Source organism: Prionailurus bengalensis, chromosome D1 (genome assembly GCF_016509475.1).
Source record: "Prionailurus bengalensis isolate Pbe53 chromosome D1, Fcat_Pben_1.1_paternal_pri, whole genome shotgun sequence".
Classification (NCBI taxonomy): Eukaryota; Metazoa; Chordata; class Mammalia; order Carnivora; family Felidae; genus Prionailurus; species Prionailurus bengalensis.
The window spans coordinates 99,079,185-99,093,024 of NC_057346.1; the positions used below are offsets into that span (position 1 = coordinate 99,079,185).

Below are 13,840 nucleotides of genomic sequence, written 5' to 3' on the forward strand. Positions count from 1 at the left end.
CACCCCTCCACCCACCCACCCTCCATCCCCGCTGCCCAGCACCGTGCCCTTCCCAGGTTGTCCGGGCCTCAAGTTTGCCTTCCTCTGCACTTGTCCTTCCTGCCTCAGACACTTCCCCCGTTCCTCGTGGAGCTGCCCCCTCCACTCAGACCGCAGCTTGGGAGTTTCCTCCTCAGAGGAGTCTTCCCAGGAACCCCAGCTGAAGTTGCTGTGCCATCACACCGCGCTGTCTCTGTTCCTCAGCGCTTCCCACTCTCAGAACGCCTTATGTATTTGTTGACTTGTTCGTCTCCCTGACTGGAATGTAAGCTCCATGCGAGCGAGCTCTCGGTCTTGCTCACGGCTGTATCACCAGCACCCAGAACAGCACCTGCCATGTAGGCAACAATACACTGTTGAAGGAACGCAGGGAGCACCTTGGGGCGGGGAGGGGGACCAGCTGGGCCTGTGCCGTCGCCGGCTCACATCTCACCCCACTCTGCTTGCAGGTCACTGCCAGGGGATGTGGCACCCCCCAAAGGTGAGGGCTCTCCCTTCTCCCCGGCCCCAGGTGGGGTGGAGCCCACACACACCCTCCCACAACCGGCAAGGTCCGCACGGTCACACGGACCACAGCCGAGCCCTCAGCACACGTGCCCCGGCAGGCCCGCCCTCCCTACAGCATGTTCGTGCACCGACACGACACGAGCCAGGGCCTCCGGCCCCAGAGTGTAACAGGCAGGTGTTCTGTGCAGGTGAAGAGCTGATTGAGGCCGCCAAGAGGAACAACTTCTGTAAGGTACTAGCGAGGGGCTCTGGCTTCTCCCCTCTGTGCCATGTGGGGCGGGGCCTCGGGGTGGGGCCAAGGGTTGGCCTGTTTGGGAGCCAGCCACTGGCCCGCTGCAGAATCTCCATGGTGATTGTCCCATTCCACCTTGTCCCCGTCCCTGTCCCGCTCCCGGTGTCCCTTCATAGGGGCTTCCTGGCGCAGCCTGCCTGTCCCCGGTGCTCAGAAAGGAGCAAGTCTTAGAGGAACCGCAGGCTCCAGGGCTTGGTCATCAGTGGTCCTGGGGAGTTCATGGGCCCCTGGGGTGTGAGAAGCCCAGTGTCTCTCCCCTACGCTCCAGAAAGACCCCCAGAGGGAAGATGTGTGAGCACAGTAGTGTCAGGCCTGCGGCCTGTATGAGATGGGGCGTTTCTGTGGCTGGCAGGGGGGTGGCCCTGAGGAGCCCCAGCCCTGCTCTCTGCCTCCTGCCCTCAGCTCCAGGAGCTGCACCGAGCTGGGGGCGACCTCATGCACCGGGACGAGCAGAGCCGCACGCTCCTGCACCATGCGGTCAGCACGGGCAGCAAGGAAGTGGTCCGCTACCTGCTGGACCACGGTGAGCTGTGCCACTGGGGGCCCCGGGGCTGGGGGCTGCAGCGGGAGGAGGGGAGGGCGCCAGGCCTCTCTGACCTCCCCCTCCCCTCTTCTCCAGCGCCCCCAGAGATCCTTGATGCTGTGGAGGAGAAGTGAGTATCTGGGCATCGGGAGACCTTGGTTGCTCTGGAACCTGGTTGCATCTAGCCCTTCCCACTCGGTTCATGGTCAGAGCCCATAAACCCTTCCAGGCCACCTCTGTCCTGCCCTTGCCCCACAGCTCTGAGCTTCGTGCTCTTATAGCCCTCTGGAGACAGACGAGAGGGCCCTGAGAACGGGATGGGGGTCCACAGCCAGCCCCTGTTTCCGCAGTGGGGAGACCTGTCTGCACCAGGCAGCGGCCTTGGGCCAGCGTACCATCTGCCACTACATTGTGGAGGCTGGGGCCTCTCTCATGAAGACAGACCAGCAGGTGAGCAGACTAGCAGGAAGTCCACACCAGCACAAACCAACCCTTTCCCAAACTCGGGCCCTTGTAAGTGGGGAGCCACAGGGGAGGGCCACCGCTCAGGACCGAAGCTGTCCTTCAGCCAGCATAGTCCGGATCCTGAGAAACCTGGGCCAGTGGAGGGTGGGGGATGGATGACTGCCTGGCCTTTGAGGCTTTTCCCTCCCCCACTGGCAGCCCGGAGGGAAGGTTCCCTGCCCTCTTCCAAGCCTGGGGGGGGGGGCGGTCAACAGATCCCTGAACTGATGGCGGCAACCCCCTCATCCAGGGCGACACCCCCCGGCAGCGGGCCGAGAAGGCTCAGGACACCGAGCTCGCCGCCTACCTAGAGAACCGGCAGCACTACCAGATGATCCAGCGGGAGGACCAAGAGACGGCTGTGTAGCTGTGAGGCTGACACCAGGGCAGCGAGGAGGGACAGGGCCAGCCTGAGGACGAGCCCCCTCATCGCCCACCTCACTGCCACATTCCAGTCGGACTACCACGGGGGGACCCATGCCCCAGGGAAGGAGCCCCGTGCTGCCCCCTGAGGAGCCACCCGCCCCAGACGAGGGTTGGACTCTGAGGAGCTGGGGGATCTCCCCTGTCCCCCTGAGGCCCCAGCCCGACCCAGGGCCTATGGAGGAACAGGAAACTGGACTGGGCTGGGCGGGCCTTTGGGGGACTGGGGCTGGACCACTTCAGGGCAGCCCTCGCCCTCACCGCAGCAGGTGCCCTCGTGGGGTTTAGGAGTAGAGGGGGAGGGCAGAGGGGCTTGAGGCCCTATCGGGGAGCCTTCAGGAAGAGGCTTCCTAAGCCACCTGCTCCTTTAGGGCCCCCACCCTGAGCCTCCTGGCAGCTTGGGCCCTCTCTCCTGCCCCGACTCCACCCTTCCCAGGGCTTCCTTCCAGAAACAGAGCCTGCTGCGTTTGCCTGCCCGCTGCCCTGCTTGGCACCTACCCCTGGTGACCCTCCCTATGTACTCAGTCATTTCATCGCCGCCCGACTGTGTGGCCTGGGGGTTGGAGTGGGGCTCTCGTGGTGACATGTTTACAGCTGGGTGTGACTCAGTAAAGTGGATTTTTTTCCTTTCTGCTCTTTTTTTTTTTTTGGCTGGGAAGGTCTTCCAGAAGCAGTGGGGTCTGGTGGAGGGGGACTGGACACCCTGGACCCAGACCCCTTTGGGGAGGGGGGCGTGCCAGGACCTGGCCGAGACCTGACCTCTGCCTGGCTGCCTAGCTCGGCGGGGCCGGAGGGGAGGAGCTGATTTCCTCTCGCTTCCCGCTTCCCGCAGGGACGGTAACAATGAAAGTGAAAGAGAGGTGGGGCGGGGGTGAGGCCTGTATTCTTTGGCCCCTTTGCCCTACGGCCCTGGGCAAGCTCCTTCCCCCAGGCCTCAGTTGCATTTACTGTTTAGGGGATCGGGTGAGGTGATCCCCCAAGGTCGGAAGGGGTGGGCATTTGCAGCTGCCGCCGTGGCTGCATCTGGAACTTCTCAGACGGCTCTCGTCAGCTCCCTAGCCTTACCAAATCCAGCCTGCGGGCTCCTCCTCCAACAACTTCCCCCAGCTCCCGCCCCCGAAAACCTGCGCTCCTGGAAAGGCACGGCGTCCCCTGCGTCCGAGCGCCTTCTCGGGGGCTCAGTGTCCCCAGGCTCCTCCAACACTGAGCGGAGCATCTCCCTGCTCACTTGGTGAAGCGACCCTAGGTGGGGGCTTGCGCTCCTTCCCCAGCAGCTAAGGGGGCGCAAAGGGCCGGTCCTCGACGGGGTTAGTCATCGGGGGACTGAGCCGCACATAGGCTGGAACGCGGGCCCCTCGCCGAGCGCCGGAACCCGTCACAACCCCGGGGTTACCAGCTCCCTCCCAGTCTGCATCCTCCCAGTCTCCCCTCCCCGGGAGGAGAGGCAGACGTCCAGCGGGGAAAGAGGACGGCCCCGGGGCGGGGGCGGGGGCGGGAAGCTGGGGCTCGGGCAGGGGCCAGGGGTGCCGAGGCAGGGCAGAAGCTTGGGGCCGGGAGACCCCGGGCTCAGAAGACGGGGGACCGGCAGAGCCCGTCGTCTGAGCGCGGACGGCCCGGGCGGGGCGAGCGGGGGGTGGTGCGGGGACCCGCGGCGGGAAGCCGGGGTAGAAGCGCCCGGGACGCGCGGGGCGGGAGCGGAGGCGGGGACGCCGGGGTCTGGGGGCGGCGCGGGTTTGAGGGGAGGGGGCGGGGCGGGTCCTTCCTCGGTGGGGGGGGGGGGGGGCGGGGAGGGGGCGGGGGCCCATGTGACCGGCTCAGACCGGTTCTGGAGACAAAAGGGGCCGCGGCGGCCGGAGCGGGACGGGCCCGGAGCGGGAGGGAGCGCAGCACCGCGGGCAGCGAGCGAGTGAGCGCGCGGGGTCCCGGCGGGCGTGCGGCGGCGGCCTCGGCCCCTCGCCCGCTGGGCCCCAGCCGCCCTGGGGCCCGGAGGCAGGGTGGGGGTCTGAGCTGCGTCCTGGGCTCCAGGCCCTCCCCAGGGAGACGCCTCCGGCTGTGCGCCCCGGCTAGCGGCGAGGGGCCGGCCCCAGAATCCTGCCGCCGCCCCAGCCCGAAGGCCTGGACTGTGGGGACGGGGGTGGGAGGTGCGCGCGTGCGGCCCCACGTGGGGAAGGGGGCAGGCGGGGGGACTCTGACCCGACCTCTCCCCCCACCCCCACCCCCAGGATGCAGCACCGAGGCTTCCTCCTCCTCGCCCTCCTCACCCTGCTGGCGCTCACCACCGCGGTGGCCAAAAAGAAAGGTGATACGGGGTGTGGGGGATTGAAGGAGGGCTGGAGACGGGCCAGTGAGGCTGGCGACCTCTGGCCTGGCCGCCGGGGTTCCGAGGCCAGCACCCCAGGAAACGGCCCCCGAGTGAGTCTCTCGTGCCGCGAGGTCCTGAGCTCCGTTCCCCGTGTGTCTTAGACAAAGTGAAGAAGGGCGGCCCGGGGAACGAGTGCGCGGAGTGGACCTGGGGGCCCTGCACCCCCAGCAGCAAGGACTGCGGCGTGGGTTTCCGCGAGGGTACCTGTGGGGCCCAGACCCAGCGCGTCCGGTGCAGGGTGCCCTGCAACTGGAAGAAGGAGTTTGGAGGTGAGGCGGGGCGCAGGCGGAGGGCAGGAAAAGGGGGGCACAGCCTCACTGAAACCTGGGCAGGTCTGTGGCCTCCAGCCACTGGGCCGCCCCGCTGATCCTGGGCACTCTCCCGCCAGCCGACTGCAAGTACAAGTTTGAGAGCTGGGGAGCGTGTGATGGGGGCACGGGCACGAAGGCCCGCCAAGGCACCCTGAAGAAGGCGCGGTACAATGCCCAGTGCCAGGAGACCATCCGCGTGACCAAGCCTTGCACCCCCAAGACCAAAGCCAAGGCCAAAGGTCAGGGAAGTGGGAGAGGGGGTCATGGGGGGGGGGGGGGCTGCACCACCTGTGAAAGGGAACGGTTAAGCCTGAAGTTTTGGACTTTGGAGAAGGACTTCTTGACATCTCTGCACTTGGTTTCCCTGTCTGTAGAGATAGCTTAGGGGGCACATACCGAGGGGGGCCCGCCGAAGGTACTCAGGGGTTATTAAATCTTCTGGCCCAGGTGAAAGCACAAACCCGCTCTGTGGTGTTGGAGCATTTTGCTTAGGGTTCAGGGAAGTTGACTGACCTGGAAGGACTTGACTTTGTCATCTCTCCAGCCAGAGGGAGCATTGGGTCAGCTTGGGTCCTTTCCAGTATTGAAAGGACTTCACAGCCCACACTTGTGCTATCCCTTAGCTCCTTCCTGATTCACAGCAGCCTAGAGAGGCCATCAGGGCAGAGGTGAATCAGCCCACTTCTTAGGTGAGGAGGCCGAGACTGAGGGCGGCTGGGACCCAGAGCCTGAAGGTTTTCTGAACCCCAGTGAAAGTATAAGTTGGTGTGGGGCAGGTCCAGCATCAATATGGCTGCACTGTCCCCCTGGCCACCAGGTCAGCTGATCCGGAGCCACTAGGGGGCAGAATTTTCTCCCTGATGTATGTGCAGGGGGTCTCTCCCGGTCACCGGGACTCCTCTAACGCATTATTTCTCACTTGTTTTACAGCCAAGAAAGGGAAGGGAAAGGACTAGCGGCCAGGTCTGGATGCCAAGGAGCCCGGGGCCCGTGCCCTCCCTCCCACGGGGCCAAGATCGAACCTACCAGTGCCTTTTGTCTACTCATTAGCTTTATCAATCATACCCTGCTTCTTCCCTTTCACTTCTCCACCCCCAAGTGTCCCAAATGGGGAGGAACAAGGGACTGTGGACCACTTGAGCCTCCTGCCCCAGAGGGATGTGATTCCCGGTACCCCCTTTTGTCCTTCCCCACAAAGATGCCATTACTAAGAAACAAATAAACCGTTGTGTTTTTTTTCCCCCCAATAAAAGCTTTTCTTTTAATATATAAAAGCCCCTTCCCAGGGAGTTTGCTGTGGTAATTTGTTGGGGCGGGAACTGGTGAAGGAAAGGGAAGGCTGTGGGAACTGTGGCTTTTAGGGGCCGGGGGGCTTGGCGGTGAATGCTCCCCAGAGCTCATGGGAAAAGCAGAACGGTTATGAAAATTTCTCCCAGGGCCCCTACTGACTCCTGAAAGGGGACCCCCATCAAGTCACCTGAGCCTTTCAGTCTGGTCTTTCCAGGGGCCACACGAGGACTGGGAGGGAACCTGGAAGATTCCCTAGAACTGACACTCCCCATGTCAGCCACACTCAACCAAAGGCCTTTTGGTACGGCCCGGCCCTCGCTGTCACTGAAGCCTGTGACAGTCAAGTCCGCCCCCATTCTCACCTGTGACCCAGGCCTCCCTCACTGCAGAAGCCTGCTGGGAGAACTCTTCAGAATCCGTTGGGCCTCTCTGCTCAGCATGGGACCTCAGGAAGCCAGACCTCAGTTCCTGAGTGTGCACCCCTGACCTCCCAGCTACCCCATCCTGAACGTGCAGGGCTGTGAGGGGCATGTGGCAAGGGGCCCTGAGAGCCCACCCACCCAGAGCCTGGCTGAACAGCTGCAGCAAGGGGAGAGCTCTGCCCCTGGAACGGGACCCAGGAGGAGGGGCTGAGCCTACATGCGGGGTGCAGCAGGGAGAAAGCACCAACTACGGCACAATGGGGGACCCTAGCCTTCCACTCCCTTCCCAAGCCTCCTTTCCAAAGCAGTGGCTCCTTTGCTCCTCCCAAGGGGGGTCCTGGGCTTTTACTTCCCTCCAGATGTCATTTCAGCCATGCTGGTTGGTCACAGTGGGGCAGGTGCCCCAGGAGGCCAGTGCCTCCCAGCTCCCTGAGGCAGGGCAACAGAGGTGGGCCAGGCAGTCTTGGTTCAGACGCTTCTGGGGCTGACCCTCCTCAGCCTGAGCAGAGATCTGGTCTCTCTGAATCCTGCCAGAGATTCTTCCTGAGCCTCACGGGGTCTTGGGGACCTCAGTTCTCTTCAGCGAACGTGAACACGGAGAGATGCTTCCAAATCTCTCCCTGACAGCCACGGGAGAGACCACATGGCTCAGCACACACACGTGACCACCAGCACCTTCTGGGGCACCCTTGCCTGCCTACCTGGCAGTGCCGATGTTCCGATACTGGCACAGCAGCAGGTGCCTGAAGGTCTTTTTAAAGGTGGCATTGCAGAGGGCATAGCAGGCAGGGTTGATGGTGCTGTTGACGTAGCAGAGCCAGTAGCCGATGGACCACACCGTGTCGGGAATGCAGCTCTGGCAGAAGGTGTTCACCAGGACCATGACGTTGTAGGGCGTCCAGGTGAGAATGAAGGCCAGCAGGATGGCAAAGATGGTCCGTGTCACCTTGCGCTCCCGGGCCGCCATCTGCCGCTTCTTGCGCACCTGGTTGCGGGCAATGCTGGCGAACTTGCGGGCCACGTTGGCCGCCGGACGCATGCCAGCTGGTGTGGCGGGAACGATCTCGATGGCCGTCACGCATTCGTTGCCCGTCTGCTTTGTCACAATCTGGATCTTGGACCATTTGGAGGCCGGGTTGAGGGCCCGCGGCTGTAGGGGAGGGGCGGGCATGGCAGGCGCGGTGGCCTCTGTGGTGGACAGCTCTGTGGGTGGTCGTTCCTTGGTGTTCTGCGTGGCACTGCCGGAGCTGGACTCATTGGAAGTGTCCTTGTCGGCCATCGGGCGCGGCGGCGGTGGCAGAACCGGTGGGGGCGCCTCCTCTAGCTTGCCGTTGCGCAGCTCCTCTTGAGCGGCTTCCCCCGGTGGGGGTTTCTTGATGCTCTGCTTCATCAGGGGGCTCTTGAGGAAGGCCAGAGTCTTGGCCTTCTTCTCCTTAGGGCCCTCGGGCCGGTGCTTGTGAACCCGGCTGCGACTGGCCAGGGAGATGTGAATGTAGAGCACCGTCATGATGACCACGGGCAGGTAGAAGGCAGCGATGGCTGTGCCGAAGGTCACTGCTGGGTTGGACAGGAACTGGATGAAGCACTGGTTGTCTGGCACGGTCCGCTTGCCCACCACAAACTGCCAGAACAAGATGGCAGGTGCCCAGAGCACGAAGGACAGGACCCAGGCAGCGGCGATCATGAGGCCCGCCATCTTGGTGGTGCGCCGGGCCGGGTAGGTGAGGGGCTTGGTGACGCAGAAGTACCGGTCAAAGCTGATAATGAGAAGGTTCATGACGGAGGCGTTGCTCACCACGTAGTCCAGGGCCAGCCATAAGTCACAGACCACGGCGCCCAGAGGCCAGTAGCCCTTGATGATGTACACGGTGTAGAGGTTCATGGAGAAAGCGCCTATGATGAGATCGGCACACGCGAGGCTGAAGAGGAAGTAGTTGTTGACCGTCTGCAGCTGCCTGTTGACCTTGATAGACAGCATCACCAGGATGTTGCCCACGACAGTCACCAGGCTCAACGAGCCTGTCACCGTGGCGATGAATATCATCTCCACCGTCTCGTAGCGGTTATGGGTCGATGTGACCAAGCGTACAGACTGGTTGCCCGAGCTGCCGTTGACTGGTGTGAAGTTCGCCATTTTGGTTAGCGGTAGTGGGCGGGCAGTGTCTGGAGAAGGAAGGCGAGAGAGAGAAAAGGATGAGCTGTAGAATTGGATTGCAGAGGTAACTCAAGGTGACAGAGGGACATCATCGCGCAGAACCCTAGAGAACTCTGACCCATCCCTTCGTTCATCTCTTACTGAGTGCCTACTCTGTGCAAGCACTGTTCTCGGTGCAGGAGTTACGGACGTGAATGAGACACACGCGGCCCCCCTCTCACGGAGCTTACAGCCTGATCAGGGCAGACACACAGACACGTGAGCAACAAAAAAAGTGCTAGAACGAACACAAGGCAGGGCAACAGTAGAGTGAGGGAGTCAGAGGACAGATAGGGATGCTGCCTTGCTGGGTGGTCAGTGAAGGCCTCTCCAAGGAGGTGATATCCGGACAGTGGCGAGGAGACAGCCATGTGAAGAGCTGCAGAGGCGGCTTACTCAGGGGCAATGGCCAGAGCAAAGGTTCTGAGGCACGTGTGGGGCACAGACAGAAGGCCAGTGTGTGCAGGGCCCACAGAAGCAATGGGGAGGGCTTGAGTGGTCCCAGAGGTCAGCATGTGGCTCTGGCCGGAAGTGTTCGTTCGTTTACCTCCTCGTTCTGTAACCAAACGTCACCAGGGGACCTGTTCTCAATCCTTACAGAAGGTACTGAGGACAAAGGCAAGGATACATATTAGCAGCTAATACTTAACTAAGTGTCCAGCCCTTTCTGTGCTTTTTATAAATATTAATTTATTTCTTCCTCACGACAAATCTGTGAGGTAGAATCCTTGATTTTTCACTACTTACAGATGAGGAAACTGAGGCACGGAGATGTTAAATAACCTGACCAAGGTTCCACAGAGCCAGAAGAGGCAGTAGTCCCACCTCGGGGAGGGCTTCTGGGATGACCAGAGGGGGCACGGAGAGGGAAGCTTCAAGGATGAGGAGGAGAGTGCCATGTAGCGAGGCTCGGGAGGTACATGCCATTGAGACATCCCCCCACCAGCCCTCCCTCCCAGCCCCAGTGCAGTGGGGGGGGGGGGGGGGCTCAGTGCAGGGGAGTTAGGGACTGTCCACAGCCAGCGGGAGTGGTGGGAGCTGAGGACCGTGAGGAATCAGAAGCCTAGAAGCCTAGAGGGCCTGCCAGCCGAGCAAAGGCGCACATGGCTTCCAAGGGGCCAGGGCCAGCCCTCACCCTGACCGAGAACCCAAAGGAAGCCCAAAGGGAACCCAGAGTGTCTCAGGGGGAAGAGGGGCAGTGCTGCAGGGGAGTCTGTCGCAGCCAGAGGCCCCCCCACCCCGCCGACCCCGCCGCCGGGCCCACCAGCACACCAGTGCCCCCCCCCCAGCACACGGCCTGCGCCCCCTCCCACCCAGGTTCCTCTTCATCTCTCCCCCGCCTTCCTCTCCCATACACGTGAGAGGGGCCCACGCCCGGCGCGCCGTGCCAGGGCAGCCGTTCAGCCCAGCCTCCTTCACACCCGCCAACATGCACACCATTACACACACGCACACGGGCCCCCTCCCAGCCCCGCCAGCCCTGAGCACTGTCGTATACACAGCGTCCGCGTGTGAGAGAGAGAAAGAGAGAGAGAGAGAGGCGGGGTGTGTGGAGCAAGGAGCAGTCCCGCTGCAGCCCAGGCTCCAAGGCCAGCAGGGTGTAGCTGTGTGGCCTTAGACAAGCCACCTCACCTTCCTGCCCTTCTCTTGCTCATTCACTATATAGACAGGACTGGGTCCTGGGACCCCGCCCAAGCAGCTGTGGGGATCAGCAACTAGACTTTCCATCTCCAGCATGAAAATGTGCCACAGGCTGAAGGCAGGTGTCAGGGTGACTCCCCCCGCCCAAGCCTGGCCTCGACCCCCCTCATTCACCACTGCAGACACAGCCCCAGCCTCCTAGCCTGGCATTTCATGCTCACCTGTCCAAACCCTTGGTTCCCAAGAGGAAAGGCTCAAAGAGGGGTGTGGCCATCTCCAAGGTCACAAACGAGTCAAGGGCAAAGACTGAACACCACCCTCCCTGGGGTCTCTGACAGCTCCTTTCAGCTTGGAGAGATTCCGGGTGTCGCCCTAGGGAGCTGGGGCCGCCAGCATGGAGAGGCTGCCCTCCCCAGGCACATGCAGGCAGGTGCAGGGTGGGCAACGGTCCGCCAGCTCCAAGGAGAGCCTTGCTTTCACCTCCCCAGGCCAGGACGCAGGCCAGCGAGATGGGAACAGGGTTGGAGGTGCCAAATATGAAAAACATAATAGCCTTGGTTTATTGTTAACTATGAGTCAGGAACCCCTCTGAGTTTTTTATATAGATTATCTGGTTTAATCCTTGCAGAAGCCTGATAAGGCAGGTACTAATAGTATCCCCATCTCACTGATGTAAGTATCTTTTTACAGATGAGGACAATGTTAATTAGCTGGCCCAAAGTCATCCAGTGTGTAAGTAGGGGCAGGGGCAGGATTAGAACCCAGGAGCCACCTTCTCAACCTCAACCCGCCTCAGGTTGATTTCCTGCCTCTACTCACCACTGTTCAAAACCAAAGAACTAAGGATCCCCTCCCACTCCTTGCCGGCCCCCCTACTTAGCTTTCCCAGAAGAAGAGAGACCTCTTTCTTGTCTCCTTCGGGGACATCTTGTCTCCAAGGAGGTGGCAGGTGGTTTAGTTCCGCTCTGGGTCCTCTTGGGGAAGCTGCCAGCGGCAGAAAAGGTGAGGCATGGTGTCTCCCGCCCCCCACACCACCATCTTTCTGGGGGGTCTCCCGGAAGCATTCAGACAGCAATTCTCTCTGGGGGCTTTTCTCTGTGATCCAGGCCCGCCCGAGATGTGGGGAGGAAGGAGACGCTGCCCAGGGCTGTGCACACCACTAGATGGCAATGTCGAGCCCTGGGTACCAGCTCCGGACTCCAGGAGGGCGGCCGCTCTTCCCGCCGCCCCCAACTCCAACGCGACCGCGAGCACAGAGGAGGCTCCAGAGCAGGGCCTCCCAGGGGAAGGACGCGGTTCTCCCCACCCCTTCACCCCCTCCCCCGCCAAGGCCCGCCTGGGAGCTGCCCTCGACTCCAGGCGGGTTCAGTGGTGGAAAAGTTAAGGGCGCCCGACTTACACTCGGCCCCGCCGAGGAACATGTGGGCGGGAAGGCGAGTGCGAGTTCTGTTTGTGTGTGATTACTGGGGAGCGCGAGTAGAAGCTAGTAGCTGCATGTGCGTGTGTGCGCGCTCGGCCACGCCTGGATACCAGTGTGCCCGTGTGCGCGTGAGCGGGCCCGTGCCATGTGGACACGTGCTTGTGCATGCGTGTGCGGTCCCGGAGTGCTGTGGCCTGGGGGATGCACACGATTCGAGTGTGCCCTGTCCCTGTGAGTTTGTGTACAGGAGCAAAGGCAGGGTCCACAGTAGGTGACCTGACTCGGTCCAAAAGCCCCTGCCAGGGGACTCAGCTCAGACTTTGGCTGTCTCAGCGCAGAGAAGATCAAGTCAAGAGCCAGTGTCTGGATCCTGCTCCGCTCGTGGGTGGGGAAGGGTCGTGGCCAGGACAGCAAGGTTAGACGACAGTCTGGGCTGCAACGGGTACCCTGACCTTGGGGCATCGCCTTAGCTGGCACCCAGTGGTGTCCCCGGTCCCAACGCTGCGGTGTGGGTGGCGTCCCAGCCTGTGACTGACTTCTGTCGAGGGGCCGCTGCTTGAGTCGCCCCACTAGCCTTACAGGACACCAGGCTCAGCTCAGCCTGCCCGCGGAGCATTATGCCCAAAGGGCGCTCAGTCCGCCTGCGAGAGTGTACCAGCAGCACCCCAAAACGCGGAGGCCCAGCCAGGGCTTGGGTCAGTTGAGTGTCATATTCTAACGCTCCCACACTTCTAACCTTGCACCCCGCCAGAGAGGCACCGTCTGGCCCCAGCATCTTGAGTGGGCACCTGATTTCTCAAGCCCTGGGCCTGGGAAGACCTGGAGGGTATTATTTGGGCTCATCTAGAGGCTCCTCCAGAGGCTCCTTCAGGTCTCCGTCCTGGTCGATGGGGCCCTGGCTCTCTGGTGCCCCGCCCTCCCCCCAAAGCCCTAGCACGCAGTTCTTGCAGCCTCTGGGCGTGGGCACCATGCTTTCCCGGGTTCTGGAGCACCCCCCCCCTTTTCCGGACGAGAACGGAGCGCGTGCTCTGGACGACGTGGGGAGGGGGTTGGGGTGTGGGTCCTTGGTTCTTAGGCATTCACTGTAGGGCTCTGGGAAGGCTGTGGCCCCTGAATCCGTCCTTGGGGCGGGAGAAGAGACTCAAGAGTTCACAGGAGGGAGAAGGAGCTCAGGAAATTTGGAATCGACATTGCGCTGACACTTCCGCCACTGGGCCTGGGGCTTGGCTCTGGCTCTCCCGGGCTCGGAGCCTGGGCAACCGCAGGGAGTAGTCCTGGAGTGGGGGAGGGGCACCGGGAGAGGGTAGGGGTGTTTCCGTCGGGGTTCAAGGTCGCGGATGGAGGACTTCGTGGACCGGAGTGGGCTGGCAGCTCCGGGGGTGGGGGGCGGGGAGACGGGCGGGAAAAAGGCTCCTTAGGGCTCCAGCGCCCGGCGCCCTCCAGAGCTGCCAGTGGGAGGGCTGGAGTGCGGGGTCCCGCCCCCGACGGCTGCTCCAGGTGCCTTGAGGGCTGTGGGCGGGCACCCCCTCCCCCGACCTCCTGAATGTCCATTCCTTCCCAGAGGCGCACCTGGAGAAGCTTCCGAGACTCTGGGTCTTTCTTCCAGCGGGGCCCCTCACCCACCGGCCCTGTGCAGCTCCCAGCACCGCTCTCGCCCCCAAAGGAGCCTGGGGACCCGTCCCAGTGGGACTCGCCTCCGGGGAGCCTCAGAGGGTCCGAGAGCCCCGCGTCCTTCTCTCGCAACCGTGTCCCCCCGCCCCCGCTCCGCCGCGGAGTCACTTACCAGACACCTCCGCCCCGGTCCCCTCGCACCTGACAGACGGCAGGACCAGCGGGCGGCCCGTGGGCCAGCGGGCGGGGCGCACGGCCGGGCCGGGGGCGGGGACGGGGTGCCAAGGGGCGGCCCCTGCTC

At 62.7% G+C, this 13,840-nt stretch overlaps 3 protein-coding genes across 19 annotated transcripts in view; 2 read left to right on the top strand and 1 right to left on the bottom strand.

The window, feature by feature from the left end:
* DGKZ (diacylglycerol kinase zeta) overlaps window positions 1-2,919 on the top strand; it is a 42,557-nt gene extending 39,638 nt beyond the window's left edge. For all 16 annotated transcript variants that reach the window (XM_043581097.1, XM_043581103.1, XM_043581104.1 and 13 more), the window contains 6 exons: window positions 489-520; window positions 735-778; window positions 1,241-1,361; window positions 1,458-1,491; window positions 1,712-1,811; window positions 2,116-2,919. In XM_043581097.1, coding sequence (XP_043437032.1) covers window positions 489-520; window positions 735-778; window positions 1,241-1,361; window positions 1,458-1,491; window positions 1,712-1,811; window positions 2,116-2,232 — 448 coding nt within the window. In that variant the 3' untranslated portion in view covers window positions 2,233-2,919. The remainder of the gene's footprint in view (window positions 1-488; window positions 521-734; window positions 779-1,240; window positions 1,362-1,457; window positions 1,492-1,711; window positions 1,812-2,115) is intronic.
* Window positions 2,920-3,405: 486 nt separating this feature from the next.
* Window positions 3,406-6,230, top strand: MDK (midkine). 2 transcript variants are annotated; one of them, XM_043581113.1, is made up of 5 exons: window positions 3,406-3,534; window positions 4,511-4,587; window positions 4,752-4,919; window positions 5,039-5,200; window positions 5,892-6,230. In XM_043581113.1, exons 2-5 carry the CDS (start codon window positions 4,512-4,514, stop codon window positions 5,915-5,917), a joined length of 432 nt encoding a protein of 143 aa, XP_043437048.1. In that variant the 5' UTR covers window positions 3,406-3,534; window position 4,511; the 3' UTR covers window positions 5,918-6,230. The 2 variants fall into 2 exon arrangements, with proteins under 2 accessions (XP_043437048.1, XP_043437047.1); XM_043581112.1 differs by lacking the exon at window positions 3,406-3,534 and adding an exon at window positions 4,087-4,194.
* CHRM4 (cholinergic receptor muscarinic 4) lies at window positions 5,995-13,840 on the bottom strand. The gene is made up of 2 exons (XM_043581110.1): window positions 13,712-13,840; window positions 5,995-8,836 (listed from the first exon to the last, which is right to left on the bottom strand). The coding sequence occupies exon 2, from the start codon at window positions 8,805-8,807 to the stop codon at window positions 7,371-7,373; it is 1,437 nt and encodes a 478-aa protein (XP_043437045.1). The 5' UTR covers window positions 8,808-8,836; window positions 13,712-13,840; the 3' UTR covers window positions 5,995-7,370.